Raw genomic sequence first — 22,802 nt, forward strand, 5'->3', positions numbered from 1 at the left:
TTGTTTAAGCAGCCGGTTAGGCAGCCACTTTGTTCACTGCACAGTGGATTTCTGAATCACAAAATGCCAGATATCCAGACCTAGTCCCTTGCTTTGGCACTGTGGGGCCTTTTTGCTTTTCCTTTCCTCAGACATTTCAGATAGTCTTTCAAGTTTATGGGCTGTCACTTCCAACATCATCGAAGAAAAACTGAACCTGGCCAGGAGTAGGTCACATTGCTTGGCTGTGACAGAAAGCTGCACAGCTGGAAACACTGACATAGGGAATGAGGCAGGGGATTGCAAAAGCAAGCGCTGGCCACCAGCACAGCTCCTGCCATCCACAGGATGGGGACAAGGAGACCAGGGTGGGAAATCCTCACAGCAAAAGGGATCAAGGATCCCTGTGTAGGCATTCCCATCCTCCACCCTTTCCCTGCTGTGTCCTGAGCCCCTGGCAGGAGGCAGCAGCCTTTCCTGCTTGATCACTGCCTCTAGTCTGGAGCCAGCCCAGGGAGCACCCCAAAATCCACCCTGAAGATTTGAGAAGTCCTGGAAACTGAGCTAGTGCACAGCAAGGATGGCACTGGATCACACTGGCCATCCCATTAGCAGTTGTTGGAGGGAAAGGCTGGAGGTGTGGGTGGGTGACGAAGGCTGCTGGAGGTGGGCAGCCATGCTGCCCTTCCGGACAGCCTTGAAAGGAGGTGATTTGGGGAAGCATGGGCTATTTCCCTTGGACCGTGTGTGTTAGCTGCAGATAGTGCTCTATCCTGACATGTGGTGACACAAGCTCGCGAAAGTCAGTCACTTGACACACTGCAGTGGTTTTCTGCTCCCAGGTGAAGCCAAATGTTTTACATGAGTCATTTCTACCTAGAAATCACACCTACAGCTGGACTAAATTACAGGCTGAATACATTTACTGTATTCTGACACAGCAGAGGACAAGCTCAGGTTGCAAAATTTATCAGAGGGTTGCATGCAAATTGGTGAATGGGTGGCAAACACCCCTTATGTTTCCTGGTTCTTTCCTTAATCCCTTGATGTTCTGTACCCCAGAGCAGGACTGCTCCATCATTTGCAGCTAAGGAATGTGAAGTGTTGTCTCCATGGAATACTTTCAGAGGCAGGAGTCCTGCATACTTGTGATCAATAAGGGTTTCATTTCAACTAAACTATCCGAAAAGCTCTGGCTCCCTTCCTGCTTCCTCTCTTCTCTGTTGCCTCTAAAAAGGCTCAGATGCTCTGAGACATCTGTGGTGAGGAACAGTGATTGCCTCTCCCTTCCACCTCTGGGGAATGTTTTGGTGACGGCGAGGACTGCATCCCACCACCAATTATGGCAAGCACTGTCATAATGTCACCTCTCTCCTCTGTGGCAGGTGGTTGCCTTCCTTGGTTTGCAGCTGGTGGAGGGGTAACAGAAACTGGCTCTGCACTGCAGCAGATTCCCAAGAGGTCTTGAGCTGGCTGCAGTGCTGCTGGCCAGACAAGGCTCTCACCCCACGCTGGCAGCTAACTGGTAGCTGGATGATGATGAAACAGACAGGTTTGTAAAATTTAGTATAGATTTTCTAACATGAGAGAACAAGAACTTCTCATTTTTGATAGAGAAGAAAAGACTTCAGACTTCCCTGAGCGCCATCCCAGGCTACAGTGATGGCTGTCTTGCTCAGAGCCTGCTGTCTGGTTGGTTGTTTAAGGCGTGGAGCAAAGTTCATTTCCCCACTTGGAATCCAGGTATTGTTTGCAGCACAGCGGTTGCGGATACATCAGCAGAGGTTTCTTCTTCAAGATTATAGAAGACACCAAAACCAAGGAAAGCAGATGTAGAATCAAAATCTAGTAAATGAATAGTCATGATCACTTATTAAACCTATTTCAATCCCGAGTAAAATCATTCAAAATCCTAAAAGAAAGAGTCCCTAAGCAGTCAAAGGAGCAGAGCCCCGCAGAGTAGGTGGCATGGGTGTTTCTGAAGAATAAATCTCAGCGGGAACACGCTGGGTACCTCGTTACCAGGCAGAGAGTGATAAATTAGGCAGCTCACAGAAGAGCTACAGAAATGATGAGGGAGGTGGAGGATCCATCTAATGAGCAGAGATTAAATTAGTGAAATTGGCAGGGCTTGGCTGAGCGGCAAGTGAAGAGGGGAGGAGGAACTGTGCAGGGAAGGGAAAGAATGAGTAAGAATGGATGATTTACCAAGACTCACACTGGGCAATGCTCCTGCCGGTGAAGGGCAGTAGACCATGGGCAGGTCCTGGGAAGCCTCGTTGTTACGTCCCTGTAAAACCTGAGGCTGATTCAGGGGGGCAACTCTGTACCATGACCGTAGGGTGAAAGCCCTTCTGGCTGAGCACCCATGACCACCAGGGCTGAGGCATGTGGCAAGGAGCAGCAGATGTCATGAGGTCTCTATGGCTATCCCATACCACGAGATCAAAGACACCAGGGGCTGAGCCATGTCTGGGGCAATGCTGGAGAATCACAGGTTACGACGTGCAGCCAGTGTGTTCTTCTCCTGGAGTGAACCATGCAGCTGGTGAAGGGCATTTTAGAAAGCACAGCGTATGCTGGCAAAATGCTTCTATTCCAGCATCCTGATGCAAAGCTGGCAGCAGGCCGTGCTGCAGATAAGCCATACCCTGGGCTCTGTGCTGCTTGTGGGTCCTACTCCCACTCCTTCCCCATTCAGGATCTGTCCCAGTTCTGTAGAGACTCTTCCAGCACCAAGTGAGCAGGACACCAGAAGCGTCAATCAAGGGTCTCAGATGGTGAGGTGGAGAGGCCAGGCGGTCTCCTGGCTGTCCTGCTAATCTCTCATCCTTAGGTGGCTGGCTGTATGGTGTCATGATGGCTCAGAATGGGCTCACTGCAGCCAGCAGTGTTGCAGTCCACATCAGCAGCAGGAAACGTCTATGCTCTGGTCACAGCTGCCCTGGAAGCAGCACTATCCACAGAGCCACCACTCCAGCAGCTGGGGCAGGTCTCTGCGTGAGGCACTGCCAGCCTCTGCAAGCCTTGAGCCCTGAAAGCCACGACAGAACAGGGCTACGCTGTGGCCGGACCTGACCTGGGACATGGAAATGTGCCTGCCAAGACTGGGATCAAGGTCACTCTGTGGCCATAGGCAGATGCCTTCCTCCCTCCCTGCCTCGGTTTCCCCTTCTGTAGCCAAGCGATAATGTACTTAGCCACGTTGCAAATATGAGATGGCTTCTCTGCCACTGGTGCTTTCTTCTTTCCTACCATCGTCACTACCTTAGCACAGGATGGAGACAGCCAGCTGTGTTCAGTGTGGCTTTGCCATGTCATCCTGTTGTGCAATCAGTGAAAGGCTTCTTTTGCAAGCCGTGGTCCTCATTCTGCAAGAGCTGAGATTAGAACAGGAGATTATCTCCTGATAATGTGCAGATAGAGCCACTCATGCACTTATACTGAGTAAGTACATGACAGATGGGATAGGTCCTGCAACACCCTTCTTACAGGGAGAACAGTCCGCTCCTGTGCTTATCAGTGAGACCGGGGTCAGCTGTGAGGAGAACTGGAGGCTTGGGTCCTAAGCAATAACTGGGCCTTGCAGAGCGGGAGCAGGTTGCTCAGGAGCATCAGGTCTGAGTGTCTGGCTATGGCAGAGCATGACCTCGATGTGCAGCCCCCACCTTAGCAGGACACGAGTCAGGCTGAGCCCTGTGTAGCTTTGCTGCTTGGGGCCATGTCTCTGGGGTGGCTGGCAGCCCCAGACTGGGCTTGGTGGGAGCCTTCATGTTTCTGCATCCACATCTCCTGCAGACAGGGTCCTCCCTGGGGAGAGGCTGGCTTTCCCCATAGTGCTGCATGGACCCGGGCTGGCAGCAGGCTGCTTGTAGGAAAAACAAGGGGCAGGAGGGAGAGCTCCAGCACTGCAAGTATGGGGAGGATTAGAAGGAGCAGATATGTCATTCAGGTGTTCAGCAATGGAAGGAATTTTCCTGGCGTTGTTCACAGCTTTCCTAAGGGCCAGGTGAGGTGTACAGAAGCAGACTTTAAGGGCTGGTGGTACCCTGAGGGACCATCTAGTTCATTCCTATGTCTGTGTCACCTATGACTGCCCCTTGTCTAACCTCCTCTTTTGCCCCTGCCAGCAGGCACCTCTCAGGCTGAATGGCTTTCCCTCTGGCTATGTTTTCAGGACTATTCACTGTATAAATCATGTATCACAATTGTGGCACATACACTTTTCCAAGTCTAAGAGCTGTTCCCTTTTTCGTAGCAACTGTGAACAATGCACCAGTGAAACAGGGGGTTTGGTTTCTGAGCAGCTTGCCCAGAGATGCTCTTCTTCCACCTTTTGTTAATTTTAGGCAAAGAAGATGGATGTAGGTTCCTAGGCTGTATAGTTCAGATCACAGGAGCCACTACTAAAAGCCATCAGAACAAATACTTATTCTAAACCTGAAGCTGTTTCCATGAATGGGAAAATGCTTTGATAGCGTAGAATGCCACTGCAAAACATCTTGAGTGCCTTCTTAGACTAGAGTTTAAATGTCATTGCATTTTTACTGTTTATCTTCTATTCAGCATATGTTTACAAACTTCATTCATTCCCTGAAGGTGGTAGAGCACTATGTGAATTGATCTACCTCTTTTCAAGGTGTTTCACTGCTTCTGATGACAAGTAAATAATGAGGATGAATTATGGGAGGTTAACCTCTGAAGTTTTCTGAAAAATATATTTCTATTGTTTGTAAAAGTCAGGAAATAAAGGCGATAATCTCTGGAAGCTTACTTCTTAGCAGAAGCAGTAATTGGGATAGCAACATGTAGAGATTCACAGGCCAGAGGCTTTCCTGCAGGGACCGCATCCCCAGCTTAGAGCTTGGTCCAGCAGGACCATTTCTTTCAATAGACTTCCAGTCACAGTGTAAAGCCTTCTAAGAGAGGTAACCTGCCATATTCCTTCAAAAATTATTACAAAAGGAAATTACTGTCCCTGTTAAAAAACACACTTTCGTTTCACTCAAACGCGTCTAATTCCAGCTTCCCATCAATGGGTCTTGTTAAGCCTTTGATAGATTAAAAAGCGTTTCCTGTCAGAGGTCATCTGCTCAGATTGGTGCTCATGAATCACAACAGGAGCATAGAACTGGAAGGGACAGCTTGGGCCATCAAATCCCATTTCCCTGCAATTGCTGGCAACCATGTTATAAAGTCCATTTCAAACTCAATCTTAAAACTAATTGCATGCCTTGCCCCCAGTACTCCTCTCAGGAATCTGTTCCAGAATAACATTTCTCCCACAGTTAGAAACCATCTGATTTCCAGCCAAAATGTATTTGTGCCAATTCATACCTCTTTGTTTTTGTGCCAGCACTCTGTTATCTGAGGCCATATTCTTCCTCTGTTGATGCTCATCTGCTTGTGCGTTCAGAGGGCAGGGATCCTCTCTCCAGCCCTCCTCTCACTTGGCTAAATATGCCCAGGTCCCCTCAGATGAGCTCTTCAGTCTGGGGATTGGTCTTGGAGTCTGGCTCTGCCCCTGTTCCTCTCCCAGTTTATATTCCTGGATCGGAGGTGATAAGAATGGTGGACGGTCCCATCTCTAAACAGCAAATGAGCCAGCCCTCACCTGTCACTGCCTTGGAGTGGAGTTCTGCTTCCTCTTCTCAAGCCAGGCCACCAGCCTTTGCATGGTACCAGCCAGGGGTGAGAGACCTTCGTGCTGCTTGGAGGTGCTGCAACATCTGAGAAAGGGCTTTCCAGTCTATTCTGTGGGGAAAATGGCTCTAATTACAGCCCTAACTTTAGCTCATGCAGAGTCAGGCCCTTCCAGCTGGTGCAGGGAAGGGCTGCCCTTCCCTGCCATGTCTTACCCTGCCGTGTGTGCCATGACTTACTGTGTCACATATCCCCATAACCAAGATTTTGGCACGAATCTCAGTGCTGCTGTCCCCTTGGAGGCAAGAGCATCACAGACATGTCCCCCAGGCTGGGACAGCCACAAGTCACACTAAATGGTGGGAAACTGCATCTGAGGGGAGGCTGCTCCATGGCTGCCCACTACAGAGTTCCTCCATCTTCCTCCAAAGCAACTGGTCATTATCCCTGCCAAAATTTTGGGCATGAACTACATGATCCACCAGACTGACCTACCCTGGCAATTTCCCCACAGGACTAACAGCGTCAGCTGGCCTCGCTAGACTGGACACTTACTGAATGCTTGGGAAGCACCCTTATTGCTAATTAATGCGAATAGAAGTGTGCAGGTATGCAGTGTAAATACATAAGACTTTAAAAGCAGAACTGTCAAATAAACTGTTACACTCCATCAGCTCCTATTGCATCCACTGGCTGAACACCACCAGACGCTTGGATAACACTCAGATCTGCTCATGGATGCGTTTGACATCCATGCAGGAGAAATACACATTCTATGATGAATAAAAAGAGTCAGAGCCCAGACAGCAGGCATTTAAGGCTAAACCATTTGTTTTAGAGGGCTTTACATTCTGGTTGCAAAATTTCCTCTGGGCAGGAAGCTGGTCCCGAGAAGAAATAGTTTTTCCGTTATGTATGATTTGCCTGCAAATCCTTTTAGTCTTCTGTGCAGCATGTCACAGCAGAAGAGACACAAGGATGTCAAACCAGGGCATTTTGCTAAGCACTGCAGTTTAGATATGTGCTCAGTATAAGAAAGACCAAAGCACTGTGACTCTTCATTAAATGGTGTCTATTTTGAGTTTTATCTTAGATTTTTGGAACTGAAAACAATTTTTTTTTTTTTTTTGGTTGATATTGGGAAACTTGAGAGCAGTCTTCTTGATGCCAGCAGACTCTGTGGGTTCTCCAGTTTGGAATAAATGTATCTCCATGTATGAGAGGGATTCATCTCTCAGTGTAAATCTATACATATAGATCTGTGAAAGGACATGTATATGAGCTAAGCAGAGCACCAGAGTGAACCCATTCTGTTCAGGGCTTCCTGAGAACACCAGTCTGTCCCCAGTCCTGCGGCATGTGCTCCCCCAGCCATGACCCAACCTGCACCTACTCAGGATTTTCATTTAAAGCTTCAGTCTGATTGCTAAATTTGCAGCACCCTTTCTGTGGACTTAGCCTGTTCAGGGCAGGGAGCATGTCCCTCGCCAGGGTGCTCCACAGAGCTCTTGGGGACACCCCCAGGCCAAGTGCCTGCTCCCTGGGCGCGGGCTGTACAGCCCCTTCCAGCAGCAGGGCAGGAAGCCTGAGTGGGGCACGCGAGACTGCTTCTGTCAGTTCAAGTTAGTCCTTTAACATTCACATTACCGTAATGCAGTTGAAAAGGAATCCACAAGTTACAGGAAATGATTTACAGGACACAAGACACTACATTTCAGAGGTCTCATGTGTACCATAAAAAATATATTATGAAGGAATAATCTCTATCGGAACTAGAGCTGCACAGAGAGAACACATGTCCAGCTGAGAGCAGCATTGAGCTTTTGTTCATTATGGGAAAAGTCTGTGCTCTTCCTCTTTTTTGATTAATATTTTTCCCAGCTCTGGGTATCTACTTAATATTGACAATTTTTTTTCCCCAAATGCTGCTTTTGCCATGAGACCAAGCATAGCTAGACTCCAATGACATGTTGCTCTGGTGGAGTTTGCAGTCCTGAGGGACATGTGTCAGGTGAAGAGTAAAGTCAGGACACTGAATTTTAGGAAAGCAAAATTCCATCTGTTCAAGGAGTTAGTCAATAGGATCCCCTGGAAACAGCCCTCAGGGACAAGGGAGCAGAACAGAGCTGGCAGATCTTTAAGGATACTTTCCATGAAGCTCTTGATTCCCAGGTTTAAGAAATCAGGCGAGGAAGGCAAGAGACTGGCATGGATGAGTCAAATCCTGCTGATCAAACCAAAGGGCAAGAAGGAAATGCACAGGCAGTGGAAGCAGGGACAGGTATCCTGGAAAGAGTATAGAGACACTGCCTGGTTTTGTAGGGATGGGGTCAGGAAGGCCAAGATGCAGATGAAGCTGAATGTGGCAAGGAATGTAAAGAATAATAAGAAGGGCTTCTACAAGGTATGTCAGCCAGAAAAGGAAGGTCAAAGAAAGAGTACTTGCCCTGATGAACAGCATTCGCAAGCCAGTAACAATAGATGAGAAGGCTGAGGTACTCAACAACGTTTATGCCTCAGTCTTCACTGGTAACCTCTCTTACCACACCTCTTGAGTGGATGGACAGCAAGACAGAGACTGGAGAAGCAAAGTCCCTCCCACGGTAAGAGAAGATCATATTTATGACCATCTGAGGAACCTGAACATACATAAGTCTATGGGACCTGACAAGATACGTCCCAGAGTCCTGAGAGAATTGGCTGATATAGTTGCCAAGCCAGTCTCATTGAAAAGACATGGCAGTCAGGTGGAGTCCCTGGAGACGAAAAAGGGGAACACTGCACCCATTTTTAAATTGGGTAGAAAGAAGGACCCTGGGAAGTATTGACCTATCAGGCTCACCTCTGTGCCTGGGAAGATCATGGAACAGGTCCTCCTAGAGTCCATGCTAAGGCACATGGTGGACAGGGAGGCAATTTGAGACAGCCAGCCAGCATGGCTTTATCAAGAGCAAGTCCTGCCTGACCAGCCTATGGCCTTCTATAATTAAGTGACTATATAAACGGACAAAGGACTACAGATGTTGTCTATCTGGACTTCTTTTACGCCTTTTACATGGTCCCCCACAACATCCTTCTCTCTAAATTGAAGAGTTATGGATTTGAGGGGTAGATTGTTCGGTGGATAAGGAATTGGTTGGATGGTTGCATCCAGAGGGTAGTTGTCAATGGCTCAATGTCTGGATGGAGGCTGGTGACAAGTGGTGTCCCCCAAGGGTCCGTATTGGGAACAGTACTGTTTAATATCTTCATCAATGACATAGCCAGTGGGATCAAATGCACCCTCAGCAAGTTTGCAGACGATGCCAAGCTGAGTGATGTGGTTGACATGCCAGAGGGACAGGATACCATCCAGAGGGACCTGGACAAGCTCAAGAAGTGGGCCCATGTGAACCTCATGAGGTTCAACAAGGCCAAGTGCAGGGTCCTGCATCTGGGTCAGGGCAACTCCTGGCATCAAGATAGGCTTGGAGTTGAAGGAATTGAGAGCAGCCCTGTAGGGAAGGACCTGGGGGTACTGGTGGATGAAGAGCTGGACATGAGCCAACAATGTGCACTCTCAGCCCAGAAAGCCAACTGTATCCTGGGCTGCATCACCAGCAGCATGGCCAGCAGGTCAAGGGTGGTGATTCTGCCCCTCTGCTCCACTCTGGTGAGACTTCACCTGGAGTACTGCATCCAGCTCTGGGGCCCTCAGTACAGGAAAGACCTATTGGAGTAAGTCCAGAGGAGGCCACAAAGATGATCAGAGGGCTGGAGCACCTCTCTTAAGAAGAAAGGCTGAGACAGTTGTGGTTGTTCAGCCTGGAGAAGAGAATGCTCCAGGGAGATGTTATTACAGCCTTCCGGTACCTAAAGGGGGCTTATAAGAAGGATGGGAACAGGCTTTTTAGTAGGGCCTGTTGTGATAGGACAAGAGGTAATGGTTTTAAACTAAAAGAGGGCAGATTTGGACTAGATATAAGGAAGAAATTTTTTACAATGAGGGTGGTGAAACACTGGCACAGTTTGCCCAGAGAAGTGGTAGATGCCCCATCCCTGAAAACATTCAAGGTCAGGTTGGACAGGGCTCTCAGCAACCTGATCTAGTTGAAGATGTCACTGCTTATTGCAGGTGGGCTGGACTAGGTGACCTTTAAAGGTCCTTTCCAAACCAAAGTATTCTGTGATTCTGTGTTCCCTGCTGAGCTTCACACAGTAACAGCAAGATCTGGAGCAGTCCCTGGACTTCCCCTGCAGAATCTAGGCTATGGCTTGTCAGCTGGGAGTGCATGAGGGAGCTCCATCAGCTCTCTCTCATCCAGCTTTCACCCAGAGCACCTCTGCACGATGGGATGCACACCTCTGCAGTTTCCCAAAGTGGAGGCTAGTAGAGAAGGGTTACTGCCTTCAAATACTCCTCCTGCTCATGGGCAGAATGAGGTACCCAGCACCCACAGCCACATGAGGCTGGAAGTGCACTCTGCACTTTTCCAGTGCTTGCTCAGAAGCCCAGCTGTGGCCCTCATTATGTGTTGACATGCAGCTGCTCTGTGGCTTTTGCTACCTGGATCAGGTGCTGGCTCTTTGGGTAACCTGCAGCATTCAGCTGGTGCTGGTGGCTTGCAGGCAGCCATTCAGGTGCAAAAGGTTAGGCTACTGCTTGTTCATCTGTGAGGGCTTTAGCAAACTACTGTGTTTCTCAATTAATCTCTGTACCACAGAGAAGCCAGCACTGTTCTGGTGAAGGGGACCATGGTGGCCAGGATGCTAAAAGCTGTGATGTGCCCCAAAGCCACAGGGCAACACCTGTGAGGGAGAGACTCCTGGGAGACCCCAGGATGAGGGATAGGAGGAAGGTGAGAGACTAAGGCATTTCTTCCCCTCACAAATTCCTTGCTAAAGCCAAAGCTGAGAACTGGAGGTGGGAAGTGCCAAAATATGGAGCTGGGAAGAGGTGGTGGCTGCTCCAGAAAACTGTGAGGAGGGAGGCTCTCAGCCCCAGTCTGCTCCACCGAGGCTGGGGACAGAGGTCCTGGAAGAGCAGTGTGAGAGGCTCTGATTGACCTCACCTACTAGTGCAGCTCCTGGCACTTAAACTACAAACTCTCCACGTGCCAAATGGCCCTTACCTCCACTATACCAGCAACTGCCTGTCACTGCCCATGGTCTGCCGCCTCTCAAGCTCCCAGGAGACGGCACGCTGCCCTGTGGAACCCACCCACTCAGCTCGAGATCCTCAGAGCAAGGGGACGCCGGCCCTGCTGCACGAGGCCGTCCCAGAGGACCTCTCTGCACGTCCCTCTCCGGGGAGCCGGAGGATTTTGGCGGAAGCCGTGGGCTGGGGGCAGCGGGGCAAGAGGGCACGGAACAGGCTTTGGGGGCGGTGGAGAGGAGCAGGCCGGGACAAGGGGCCCCGGCACGGTGATTCCTGCTGAGGGGAAGGAGCAGGATTTGCAGAGGATGGCTGGCGCTGCCTCCTTGGAGGCCTCGCACCCCGACAGCCCTGGGGACGGCACGGCGGGACGGGGCGGGGGGCTGCCGGGGGCTGTCCGGCGAGCGGCGCCAGCGGGGCTGCAGCCAGGCGGGCCCTGCCCGGGCCGGCGCGGCCGCCGGCGCCTCCCGCCGCTGTCCGCGGTGCTGAACGGCCGCTGCCCCGCTCCGCCCGGCGCTGCCCCGGCGCTGCCCCCGTCCGGCCCGGCGGTGCCGGCGCGGCGCTCGGCGGGGCCCGGCGCGCTCCCCGCGCTCGGCGCGGCGGCAGGGGCGGGGGCGGGCCCTCCCCGCGCCGGGAGCGCGCTCCCGCCTCCCACCCGCCACAAAGTTTAGCGGCAGGAACTCGGGCGGCAACAGTGCGGAGCCGGCGGCACCGGAGCGCAGCCGCGCTGAGCCCAGGCGCCCCGGTGCCCGGCGGGGGCCGGCGGCGACCGTGCCATGCGGGGCTCCCCCCCACCGGTGGCGGCGGGGCGGGAGGGCAGCGGCGCCCCATGCGGCTGGGGCGGCCGGGCGGCGGCTGACACCATGTGCGCCCGGTGCCCGGGGCGAGGAGCGGGGAGCAGCCATGTCCCCCCCCCGCCCAGCCGGGGGTGCCGGGCGGGCGCGGCTCTAAGGTGCCCCCGGCGCGGAAGCTCCTCTGCATGTGCAGCCTCTCCCTCTGCCTCACCTACCTGTGCTACAGCCTCATGGGGGGCACCGGCCCCGGCGCCCTGCGCTCCCCCGCCGTCCTCCCCGGCACGGCGGCGCCGCGCTCCCCCGCCGCGCTCCCCGGCACGGCGGCCCCCGGGGCCCCGCGCTCCCCCGCCAGCCCGCCGGGGAGCCCCGGCGTCCCGGCCCCCTCCGCCGCGCCGACGCGAGCCTCCAACGGCAGCCGGGAAGGGGCGGCGGGCGCCTGGTTGCGGACGCCGCTGGCCCCCGGGGAGGTGATCACGGTGCAGAGCGGAGCCTTCGAGAGGGACCCGCAGGAATCGAGCACCACGGACGAGGAGCTGAGCCGGGCCGGCAGCCCGGGGACCCGCGGCGGAGGCAGCACCACGCCGGACTATGGGGAGAAGCGGCTGCCGCAAGCACTGATCATCGGGGTGAAGAAGGGGGGGGACGCGGGCGCTGCTGGAGGCCATCCGGGCGCACCCCGACGTGCGCGCCGTGGGCACGGAGCCCCACTTCTTCGATAGGAACTACGAGAAGGGGCTGGAGTGGTACAGGTGAGGGCGTGGGGGCTCCGGGGGTCCCGACCCCGCGGCGGTGGGGGGGTGGGCGGGAGGAGAACGTGTCCGTGCGCGCTGGCACGGGGGGTCCCGCGGGGCCGTGGGGCGGGGGGTCCCCGACGCCCACCTGCATGTCCCCGGTAGGCGGCTGGGCGGTGGGACCCCGGCCCTGGGTGATGGCGTGGCGGGGGCCGCTGCGCGGGTCTGCGTGGCCGCAGCCGGTGCGCGGAGCCCGACAGCTGAACCGCGCCGCCGGGACAGGGCGGGTGGGTGCCTCGCCTGGCAGCCGTGGTGGTTTGAAATGCGGTGTTCTGGGGGGAGGGCAGAAAATGTGTAAAAACATCCCTCTGCTGTAACTGCCGTACACGCGGCACTCGGCAGTTCAGCTGCACTTGGTGTGAAACAGGTCTAAATAGGTCAGTAATTAATAATTACTGAAATAAACAAGATTGCAAGTTGTTCCAGGTAGTGCTGAGGGCTTTGAAACGAAGAAGGTTGCCTGCGTTCAGGCAGGCTGCAGGGTTGACTTCACAAATAAGATTGCTCTTTATTCAACAAGTTCCACGTCAAAGTTTTTTTTCCATTGACAAGGTCTAATTCTGTTTGTGAAGAAGTCTCTGAATATTGTTGTCTGATATAGGGTAACATTTTAAGGGAATCTTATGCTAAAAGTCTTGATTATTTAAAAAATACTGGACTGCAGTAATGAAGAGTGAAGTGCCTTGGCAGGTTTAGCAAATCAAGGATTTGTGATGGCTCAGGGATTTCTCTCTCTCTTTAAAAATCTCAAAACTAAAAAGAATGTAGTACATCAGTGGAACTGGCAAATTACTAGTAGTTCTGTAGTTTACAGTTAAAAGCAACCCGTACCAATTTCTTTATAAGAAATAGTCTGTGGCTAAGCTGATAAAGTTGTCTTTTTGTTGTGCTTAGCATGTTTAGCTGCTCTGAAAACAAAGGGAAGAATAAATAGCGACAGCAAGTTAGTTGCTGCTTGGATTTTCTGGTCATTCTCCATTAAAATAGAGTACACAGTCTTCATGTCAAAGGTGTTTAAATGTGAGGAACTCCAGGCAATTTTCTGTGGCAATTGTGGAAGCAAAGTCTTCATAACATTTATTTGATGTAGCATTTACTTGGCTTTGTTAAAATGCTGAAGGAGTTTCTTGAGGGTCTTCAGTAAAGTGGACATCAGCACTGAGAAAGTGTGTTTGTCTCGGGGAGTGTTTTCAGGGTGCTGTGCAAATATGAGGAAGGAATAAAGGATTGACTGTGGCTATTGTGGTTTTATATATATATACACACACACAATTTCAGACAGTGTCTTATTTTGTTGAGTTTTCCTGCAAGAAAGGCTTACCTTGAAAAATAAGTTTAGAAACTTGCTAGAAGAGGCTAGAAAGTGGCACACAAAAAGGTTTGGTTTTATTCAAAATAGGCAGAAGAAGATCAAGCACTGAATATGGCAAGCAGCTGCTTTTTCATCTTTACAGTCGTGCTACAAGAAAAGGGCTAGAGAGTGGGTGTAACTCCTCTCGTAGAGTAAAAGGCGCACACAGGTTTTCATTTGCAGAATGCATTTTAAAAATCTTCATCCTTGCAGTAGCTCTGTGGCTTGTTTAGCTGATTTCTAGCACTGGTGCTGTGCTGCACTGGTAGAGAGGTGGAAGAAGAAAAGGTTGGGTCACAGCTGATTTGTCAGGGTCCTGGGCAGAGCAGGCTGGGGGATGGATTCTCTGGCTATGGGATAAATAAATTACATTGCTGCTTAATTGTCATTGCGGCCCTGAGGATTTGCCCTGATTGTTTAACCTAAAGCCATCTTGACACCTGCCCAACCCAAACAGCATTTTCCTCCTTGCAAAAGTTTTTCAGCCTTGTTGGGATAGGACACCAGGTCGCATGGCACTGGCAATCTGCGCCTTAGCAGCAGCAACAGGTTTCCCCTGGTGTGGTACTGCTGCTGGGCTGTTGTCATGGTCCAGGAGGCTGGTATGCTCGGTGCTGTGCAAATACTGAGCAAAAATGGAGGGGGGAGAGATTGCCATCCGCACTAGCAACTATTTCCTCCTGACCTCCTCTGAGATTACTGATTGAGTGCACCGAGAAGACTGCTGCTTGCAGCTGTGTCCCAGGTAGAGTAATTGGAGATTTTTCCTATCCACAGAAATGTCAATTTTCTTTAAGCAAGGAAGCAACTATTGAAGTGTTTATACCAGCATCTCCTTACAGTGACTTCTATCACTTGTTTATATTTTGCATATAACACTTCTTCTTATGCATTATAAACTGTTAGCTTCTAATACTGTCAAGTTTTTTCTTGTGTAGCGAAATAAGGAAACGGCAGACCCTCAGGATTCCCTTGCTTTGTCATTCAACACTGAAAAATTCTTCCAGTCTGGCAGAGTTGTAGGGAAGAGAAGCAGTTTCCCCACCTTAGTTTCTCTGCCTGTAAAATGGAGACAGCACCTAAGCACTACCATTTCTTTTATATGTGTCCCATTCATGATTTTTCTGCCTTGAGGTTAGTCAGCTATAAATCCTGTGGCCAGAATCTATATTGGGACAGCGCTCAGGCTGAAGTTGTTGCAAATACAGCTTTCTGCCTGTTGGCTGGTGCAGTGTGGTGAGCCTGTTACACCAGCTCTCTGCAGTCTGCTCTGTTTTCCTGGTAACCTTTAGGGAAAGCTGTGCTGTTGTGATTGCTTTAGCGCTGTGGTCAAAGTTTATGTAAAAATCACGAACTGAGGTCTTCCTACACATGTACTGACGTGAACGGGGTCGAAGGCTTGTTTTGATTGGTTAGTGTTATGCTGCCAGAATTGTTTGTGTAATTATTTGTGATTCCGTACATCCTAATGTTGCGTGGTCTGAAAGACGAGTTCAATGTTACAGCTTTCCTTAAACCGCATGTAATACCCCCATGTACATTAAGTTTTGTTGATAAGGAAAAAAAAAAGAGGCAAGCTAGGAAATTTAATGTAGAACATAACCTGACTACTATTAAATTGTGTTAAAGGCTGAGTAGGAATTGACTTTTAACCTTTCCTTCTGTTAATGGTGTGGCGATACTTCTCTCTGGTGTATGCATTACTTGCATGTCTTTGTCTCTTTCGAGTCCAGGACACTGATACCTGGCAGAAAATATTCTCTTTTGCTAACTTCATCCTTTACAATATGACAGAACTTGGTCCCACCACGGACAAAGGTTGTGGTAAGGACCAGGTATCTGCCTTTCCTTTGGAAGTTGCTGGCAGCGCTCTTTCACCTACTCATTTCTTCTAAACTGCAGGATACGCCATCCTTCCCTGTAGGAACTGCTGTTGATTCTTAGCCAGCGCTCGAGTGTCCTTCTGCTTGCTTGCACGCCCAGGCACAGGGTCACCTCTCTGCTGCCAGGCTGGACCGGAGGCGTTTGCACAGGCGACATGCTTTCTCCCGCATGATGCTCATGCCTCAGTGGGCATGTCCCATGCCGTGAGCTCTGCCCCAAGCTATCCTGCGGTTGGAAATGAATTGTGAGACCCTGTTTGAGAGTGCAACAAGGACAGCAGAATGATGGGGAGACTTTGGAGGCCTCTGAGCACAGAAGGAATTTAGCTGACTACCAGCACGGTAGCCCTATCTGGGATATGCCTGAGTTCCTTGCCTGGGCATGAAATGAGGGAACACAAGCATGAGAGGATGTTGTGGCTAATGGAAACTGCAAACTGCCTGCAGTGTCCGACACTTGGACAGATTTGTCACCTTGTGGTGCTGCAGCCCTTGGATTGGTGTGTGCTGTGACAGCTGTTGGAGTGGCTGTGTACTGGAGGGCTGGATGTGGGGTCTGCAGGGGAGCCCTGGCTTCTGTGTGGTCCCGAGTAGCTTCATGTGACTGGAAGAGAAGGGGAGGTGATCCTGTTGGTGTTGTGCAGTTGCCGCGCTGCCAGTGGTCTAAGTGGTGGGACAGTTTCATGTGTGCAGATGCTCAGACACTGCTGGGTGAGCAGTCTGCAGGTGTTGAAGGAGATACAGTTATGGGTGGCTGTGGGGAGAGCGGGGGCTCTTAGCACTGGGACAGATGGTGTTTTAGTTGGGTCATTCTGCTGGTGCAACCAGCCAGTGCAGACCTCAGCACTTCAGTATCTCAGTAGCTCCCTGAGCTGAGCAGAACAGCCCAGCACTCCAAGTCTGCTGTTCCCAGCTGCCCGCAGGCTCGGCACAGTGAGCTGGTTCAGTTTTGTCCATTCACACTTTCAAGGCTATCTTGGCATCCTATGTTTAGCAGAAAACTAGGGATTTGTAACAGTATTTTGAAAACAAATTTACAGTTTTAACAAAAATATGATCTCCAGAATGCAGAGGCTATCTGATAGTGGTGAACTTAAATTGCGGCGTTTCAAAGTTCACTGATTGGAAGATTATTCTAAATAACCAGGAGTTAAATTCTATGTGTACGTGCACATTGCTTTACTCCTTGCCTCCCTCTCTGTGGAGCCTTCACACAGAAGCTGCAGCAATGTCTCTGTAATTAGACCACGTTTCTCTTGCTCTGCCCTAGGCCTCCACACGCTAAGCACTTACACAGGGGTGTAGCTTTATGCATGGAGCGGCCCTGTTGCAGCCACTGCAAGGAGCAGTCACCATGACAGGCAATGAAATGGTTTGCATGTCTAATGCTGTTTTCACCGCCTGTCTGGGTTTTTTTGGGAGCATTTTGCCTAACAGTCAGGCCTGTGTGTTGTTCTGTGAGCTGCTACCCTCATATAAATAATGAATAATGCCATGACAGGGAACTCTTCTCCCAGTAATAAACATGTGCTCTCAAGCCAGCGGTTCCAAGGAGCAGCTGGCTGTGCTGTGGAGCCAATGCTTTCAGGCACATCCCTATGGACATGAAACCCGTCTGTATCTGGGAAGCGGCTGTCATGCACTGTTATCGCTGTAGCAGGCTCTGCTCTGCCGGGGGCCCCAGGCCATCTCACCCACCCTCCTGCTGTGTGTGGTGGGGCCGTCTCTGCATGCACTGGGCCTGAACCTCCCGCGGAGTGCCCGGCTCTCGCCACTGTGGCTGCTGGCAGAAATGGTGCCGGTCATGTCTGAGGATGTGTGATGAGACCCCCCTGCAGCATCCCTTAACAGCTGTTGGACAGCAACAGCTTGGGGCCATTCCAGCCTCGGTCCCACACAGTGTGACCCTCACTGTGAGCTGTAATTGCATTGCTGGGTAATGCTTGTGGCCTCTCTGATCAGCTCAGGATATTCAGAAAATCAAACCACTTCCATCAGCACTGTGAGTCTCTACTGATGGGCACTACAGGAACACCTACAGTGGACAGATAGATCAGGGTTTGCCGCTAATGATGGGCACCGCTGCAGAAGCCTGGTAACTGCCGTGTTTCTCTGCAAAAGGCCTTCCCAGTATATTGTGCCCTCTGCACTTCTGGTAACTTAAGGAAAGTGTATTGATTTTTTTTTTTTTTTTTTTTTTTTTAATCCCTGGGACCTGCTGTGAGTCGGCTTTTGCTGAAATGTAGTGACTCAGCTGCCCTCTCTCCTCTGCAGATCCAGTGCATTGGGATTAATGTGGGTTGAAGACTGTACAAGTATTTCCATGTAACATAGCTCTTTCAATATTTAGTCCCCTCCACCTTTCCTAAACCTTTAGGTCTGGGTTAGATCCTACATGTACACTGTTTTTTCTAGCCCAAGTCTTCCATGCAGAGCAAGCACACAAGTGCAGCAGTGACCTCCCACTGATGCCTGGGTCTGGTTCTCAGTAAAGCTGGCAGAGGGTCCAGGCTCTGGTGGGTTATAGGCTGGAGGCTGTGAGCATGGAGCCAGGCTCTTTGCTGGTTGGTCCCGGTGTTTCATCTGTCTGGGAGAGAGGTCACTCCAGCATCAGGCATGGATTTTCTTCTGCACCCAGAGCCACAGGAGTGATTCTGCCACATGCCAGAGCTGGGAGTCTCCTGGCCCCCACCCTGTGTGCTGGGCCAGGGGAACTCACCCTGTACCCTTGCTGGGCAGCAGTCTCCTCCCGGCCTTTCTGCTCTGTTTCAGCTGAAGGGATGGGATGCAGGAATGAATGTGGCCTCTTTGCAGGGTTTTGTCACCTGATGATGGTTATCCACAGGCTACTTGATTGTAGCCATGGGAATGGCAGCTGCTTTCAGCACCCGTAGCCCCTCTGCACTGTGCTCACTCTTCTTGCAAAGAGCATGAAAGAAGTGCGAGGGACAACACGCTGGCAGGGGAGAGCTCCGGAGCGCCTGCTCCTGCAGAGCTGGTTGCTGCTCCTGCCTCCGTGTAAAATGTATTTGTTTGCGGTGATGGTGGGCACGCAGTGCAGAGAGCCAGTGGGAGCCAGCGAGGCCTTGTGCTGAAGCCCCTTGGCAGCCCCCACATAGCTGCCCCACAGCCCTGGCAGGGATGCGGCTGGCACCGCTGGCTCGGCAGGGTGGAGGAGGGTGCACCAGGGCTATGTCCCGCCAGTGCCCTGTCTGGGTCCTGCCCGCTCCCACGCCGAGCCCCAGTGCGTGGCTGGACCCCGCAGGTGGGAGCAGCCCAACACCTCTCCACAGAAGCGCTTGGGAAGGTTGTGAACCCAAGGCTCAGAAAACCGGCCAAGGAAGGTGGAGACACCTCTTCCATTAACTTCTGGAGCATGTAGGGAACCATTGTATGTTGCCAGGCCTGAAATCATCTACCTGTTGCACTGTGCTTTCAAAAACACTCTTTCTGTAGGATTTTGCTCAATAATGCGCTAACGCCACAGCGTTTTGCTGCTAATGGTTTAAGTGTTATTTGTAGTGTCAAAGTTCGTGAGCTTTGCTCTGCGTGTGAATGCAGTATCACTCAAGCATGTAGATGCTACAGAAAAACCCAAAATAGGCCTGGGGAAAAACAGCCCCTTTGGAAAAGAGAGGCAAAGAGTCAGGTGGTTGTGTTCATGGGTTTAAATGATGAGCCTGCCCCCTGCTCGGTTTCTGATTTAGCGAGACTCGTTCTGCTCTGTTCGAAGCCCAGACTAGCAAAGGAGGAACAACAGGTTCTCAAAGTTATGGACAAAGGCTTTTGATTTTCAAAGTAAAAATTCCAGCACAAATCGGTGACACCTTGTATCGAGAGAGGTCGGAGTCTTTTGCTTTTCATGGATTTCTCTTACCTCTTGTTGTCATGGGGACTTCTTTTCCCTGAGTCATTATATCATGCACTTCAGCGGAAATTTTATTGCTTTGGGGGCTGGAGAGGCTCATGTGGGACATTTCTCACTGTTCGTGGTGTAATACACAGAGGTAATTTCTTTCAAATGATTTTTGCTTGAAGTGGTTTCAATGAATTGAGAAGGGTATGAGTATGAATGAAGGGCTGAAATGTTCGTACTGAGTTCAGGTGAGGAACATGCACTTTCAAACTTTCCAGAGCGTTAAGTATGGATATTATAATTTCACTGTGGTATGTATGTAGGTAACAGTACATTTTATCCTTTTTATTCACTTTTTTCACAGTACTATTTAGGATTTGAAGTGGTTTAAATTGGTTTCCCCTCCCTTTTTAAAAGTTTAAAAGAAAACCCTAAATCAGAAGAGTCTTCTCAGTCAGAGTGAGAAATGACTGTAGAGATCGAAGGCAGGGGGTCAGCCCCAGCAAAGCGTGGCTTTGCCTTCGCTCCTGGGGCGTGGGAGGTAGAGAGATGTGGGCAGGGTCAGGCCCTGCAGCCCATGCCAGGAGTAGCTCAGCCTCCCTGTGAGTGGCAAAGCCAGCTGTGAGCAACAGGGCTGCAGGAGCTGCTTCTCAGACCTCTGCCGCACATGTAACAGCATGCGGGCACCACTTGCTGCTTCCATTTTCTTGGGGTACACCAGTGTGTGGGAGTGCATGGCCAGGGTGACCCTCCCCTGCTGGGGTCTTGCCCCCCCATGACCCAAGGTGAGCATCCCTCAGGATGTCCCGCATGCCAGATAGCTCCTTCCCACTCAAGTCCCTGCCTGGCTGTCTGCTTATTTAGGTAACTGCTGTTTCCAAGCTGAAGGAGAGTATTTAAAAGCCAACTGTTTGAAAGCTGTGAAAAGGATTCATATTTATGGAAAAAAGAGGAAAAAAAAAACCCCAACCTAACTTCAAAAAAACCCCTCCAACCTGTTTTTTCAAATCTTCCATTTCCATCCCCAGAGTCAACACACCAATTTAGTAAATGTTGCAAGGCACACTATTTTCCCCCTTGTCATATTATATATCCAAGCATCAAGGATGGATCATAAACTTGCTCTTTATGGCTTTAACATTTCAATTGCTAGTCACATTTTATGTAAATGAAGGTATTTACCTTGACAAGTTCTCCTGTGAAGTACAGTACTTCTTTAAAGAATTTATTTGGCAATATAAACAGGCCAAATGCTGAGGGTGGATGCAAAATTCACAATTGATTTTTACAGCTAAGTGATGTAGGATCCTCCCAAAATATACCCGTGGTTGTCTGCTCCAATCTCACCAGTGCCTTGGAGAAACTGAGACAGGGGGACTGGAGGGAAGAGGAAATAGCAAAGGGACATCAGTTATAGCCGCAGACCTACTAAACAGAACTGGCTTTGGATAAAAATAACTCTATCTGCCAGACCTTGTTTTGTATTACGGAGTTTGCTGTAACACATTTCAAGCCAATATCTGATTTCCATTCCCTCCAGAGCCAGGCTGGAGTGGACTTGGCCCCCTCCTTTATTAGTGGGTAATCATTTTGGATCTGAGTGGAGCAACGTTGCTCTGCTAGCCTGAATTTGCAGCTCTCCTTTGTTTTAGAGCATATTTCCTTTCATCTTGCATTGAGATGGGTACAGTAATATGATATACTTTCTACTAGTGTTCATCCACATCTGCAAATAACTTTATTTCAGCCTCAGCTCTGCCCTTTTTGTATTTGTTCTTGATGGACATTCATATAATTAAGCTGAGCAGCCAGCATGCTCGTGGAAAGCTAACATCAGCGTCAGAAGCGTGTGTTAAATTCTCATTTGGATTCAGCAGCTGACAGCATGAGCTGCCATCACCCAGCCAAGGAAAAGACAAACCCACCCAATCTGTGTAACACCAACTGCAAGGAGGCACCAGGTCCAGGGGCTTCAGGGCTCCTCTGGGTGCCCCTGCACCCTGGGGTATCAGCTGTGCCCCCCCCCCCCTCCATGTTCAGGACCCACCTCTGAGCTCTCAGATGCTGAGGAGGAGTTGCCTCCTGGCTCATCTGGGAGGGGAAGGGGCAGTGTCTCTTGGGCAGGTTATTAATTGTTAATGACTCAGCTCCAGTCCCGCTTCTTTAAAAACAAACTGACCCTTTTACATCCAAAGTGCTGACTCATGAAACGTTGATGGCAGACCATGGATCCTGCCGTTGTTGCTGCTGGAGGTCTTTAATTGGCCTTTGGTTCGCCCTCACTTGGTTTGTCCCCTGGGGACCCCCAGCATTGATCCTGCTGCTGCTGCTCGCCTGTGCTGTCTGCACTTGCACCTCCAAGCTAATTTCTGGGCTATTTAGTTGAACTGTGTTAATCCCAAATCACCGACTGTTGCCTCTGCTCCGTGGCGCTGGGGGCCTGCAGAGCCAAGCGGTGTGCAGTGCAGACAGAGGTGCCCTAGGAAAGGGCTCTACCTCTTTTACCTTCACCATTAAAATCATGCGGAAAGGGAAAGTGTTGCAATTGATGGCCAAGCATGAACTGGAAAGGCTCTTGGGGGAGCTGGACAGTGTGAGGGGGAAGGTGCTTTAGCTGCTGTGAAGGAAGATGTAAGCATGGTGGCTGGTGCTGGATGCTGACCCATGCCATGGGCAGCAGGGGATTCAACCTGCCCAGGGCCTGGCAGCGGAGGGAAGGCACTTGGCAGCACTCCTGCTTGCTAGTCTTCATTAATGGCTACCCAAGATAAATTAAATGTCTGGCCAAACCAGAGCAATCCAAGCTAGCCAGGCATCTGCTGCAATTGCTGTTGTAACCACGTGTGCATTCTGTCCTGGGCAGCTGGGCCTGGCAGAGCCCAGGGCAGCACTGGAAGGCCCCGGCTGGCAGCGTGGCAGTGCCCACCTGCCTGCCCTGCGGAGGGGCAGCAGCCCCAGCCTGAGAGGGGGCTCTGGCCCTTGCTCACCGCAGCTTTCTGGGATGCTCCTCCACCCGCTTAGCGCTGTCAGCATGGGAGGAGGGTGTGCAGGCAGTGCCACTGGGTCTGCTACACACGCTGGGATCAGAAACAATAAAGGTTCCTTACTCAGCTCAAAATCCTCTAGAAACCCCCCAAAAAATCAAAGCACTGTGGAAAAATGCCTGAGGCAGTAACTTCATTGGTAAACTAAAGCATCTTGCTGAGAATTTCTGAGACCCAGCAAATCATAATGCAATTTCCTATGCAAAAAGGGGTTTATCGCTATCTAAATATTATTCTGCATCGTCACTCATTGTAGGGAAGCTATTGCTCTCCTAGGTTAACTGATTGAACTTTGGAAATAAAGCTGCAAGCTTATCGTGCATATGG

The 22,802-nt window shown here is 50.8% G+C and overlaps 1 protein-coding gene across 1 annotated transcript in view; it reads left to right on the forward strand.

The window, feature by feature from the left end:
- Window positions 1-11,416: 11,416 nt before the first annotated feature.
- Window positions 11,417-22,802, forward strand: part of HS3ST4 (heparan sulfate-glucosamine 3-sulfotransferase 4) — a 66,830-nt gene continuing 55,444 nt past the window's right edge. The window contains 2 exon segments of the mRNA XM_040593560.1: window positions 11,417-12,185; window positions 12,187-12,299. Coding sequence (XP_040449494.1) covers window positions 11,736-12,185; window positions 12,187-12,299 — 563 coding nt within the window. The 5' untranslated portion in view covers window positions 11,417-11,735.

This window comes from Falco naumanni, chromosome 4, assembly GCF_017639655.2.
Source record: "Falco naumanni isolate bFalNau1 chromosome 4, bFalNau1.pat, whole genome shotgun sequence".
Classification (NCBI taxonomy): domain Eukaryota; kingdom Metazoa; phylum Chordata; class Aves; order Falconiformes; family Falconidae; genus Falco; species Falco naumanni.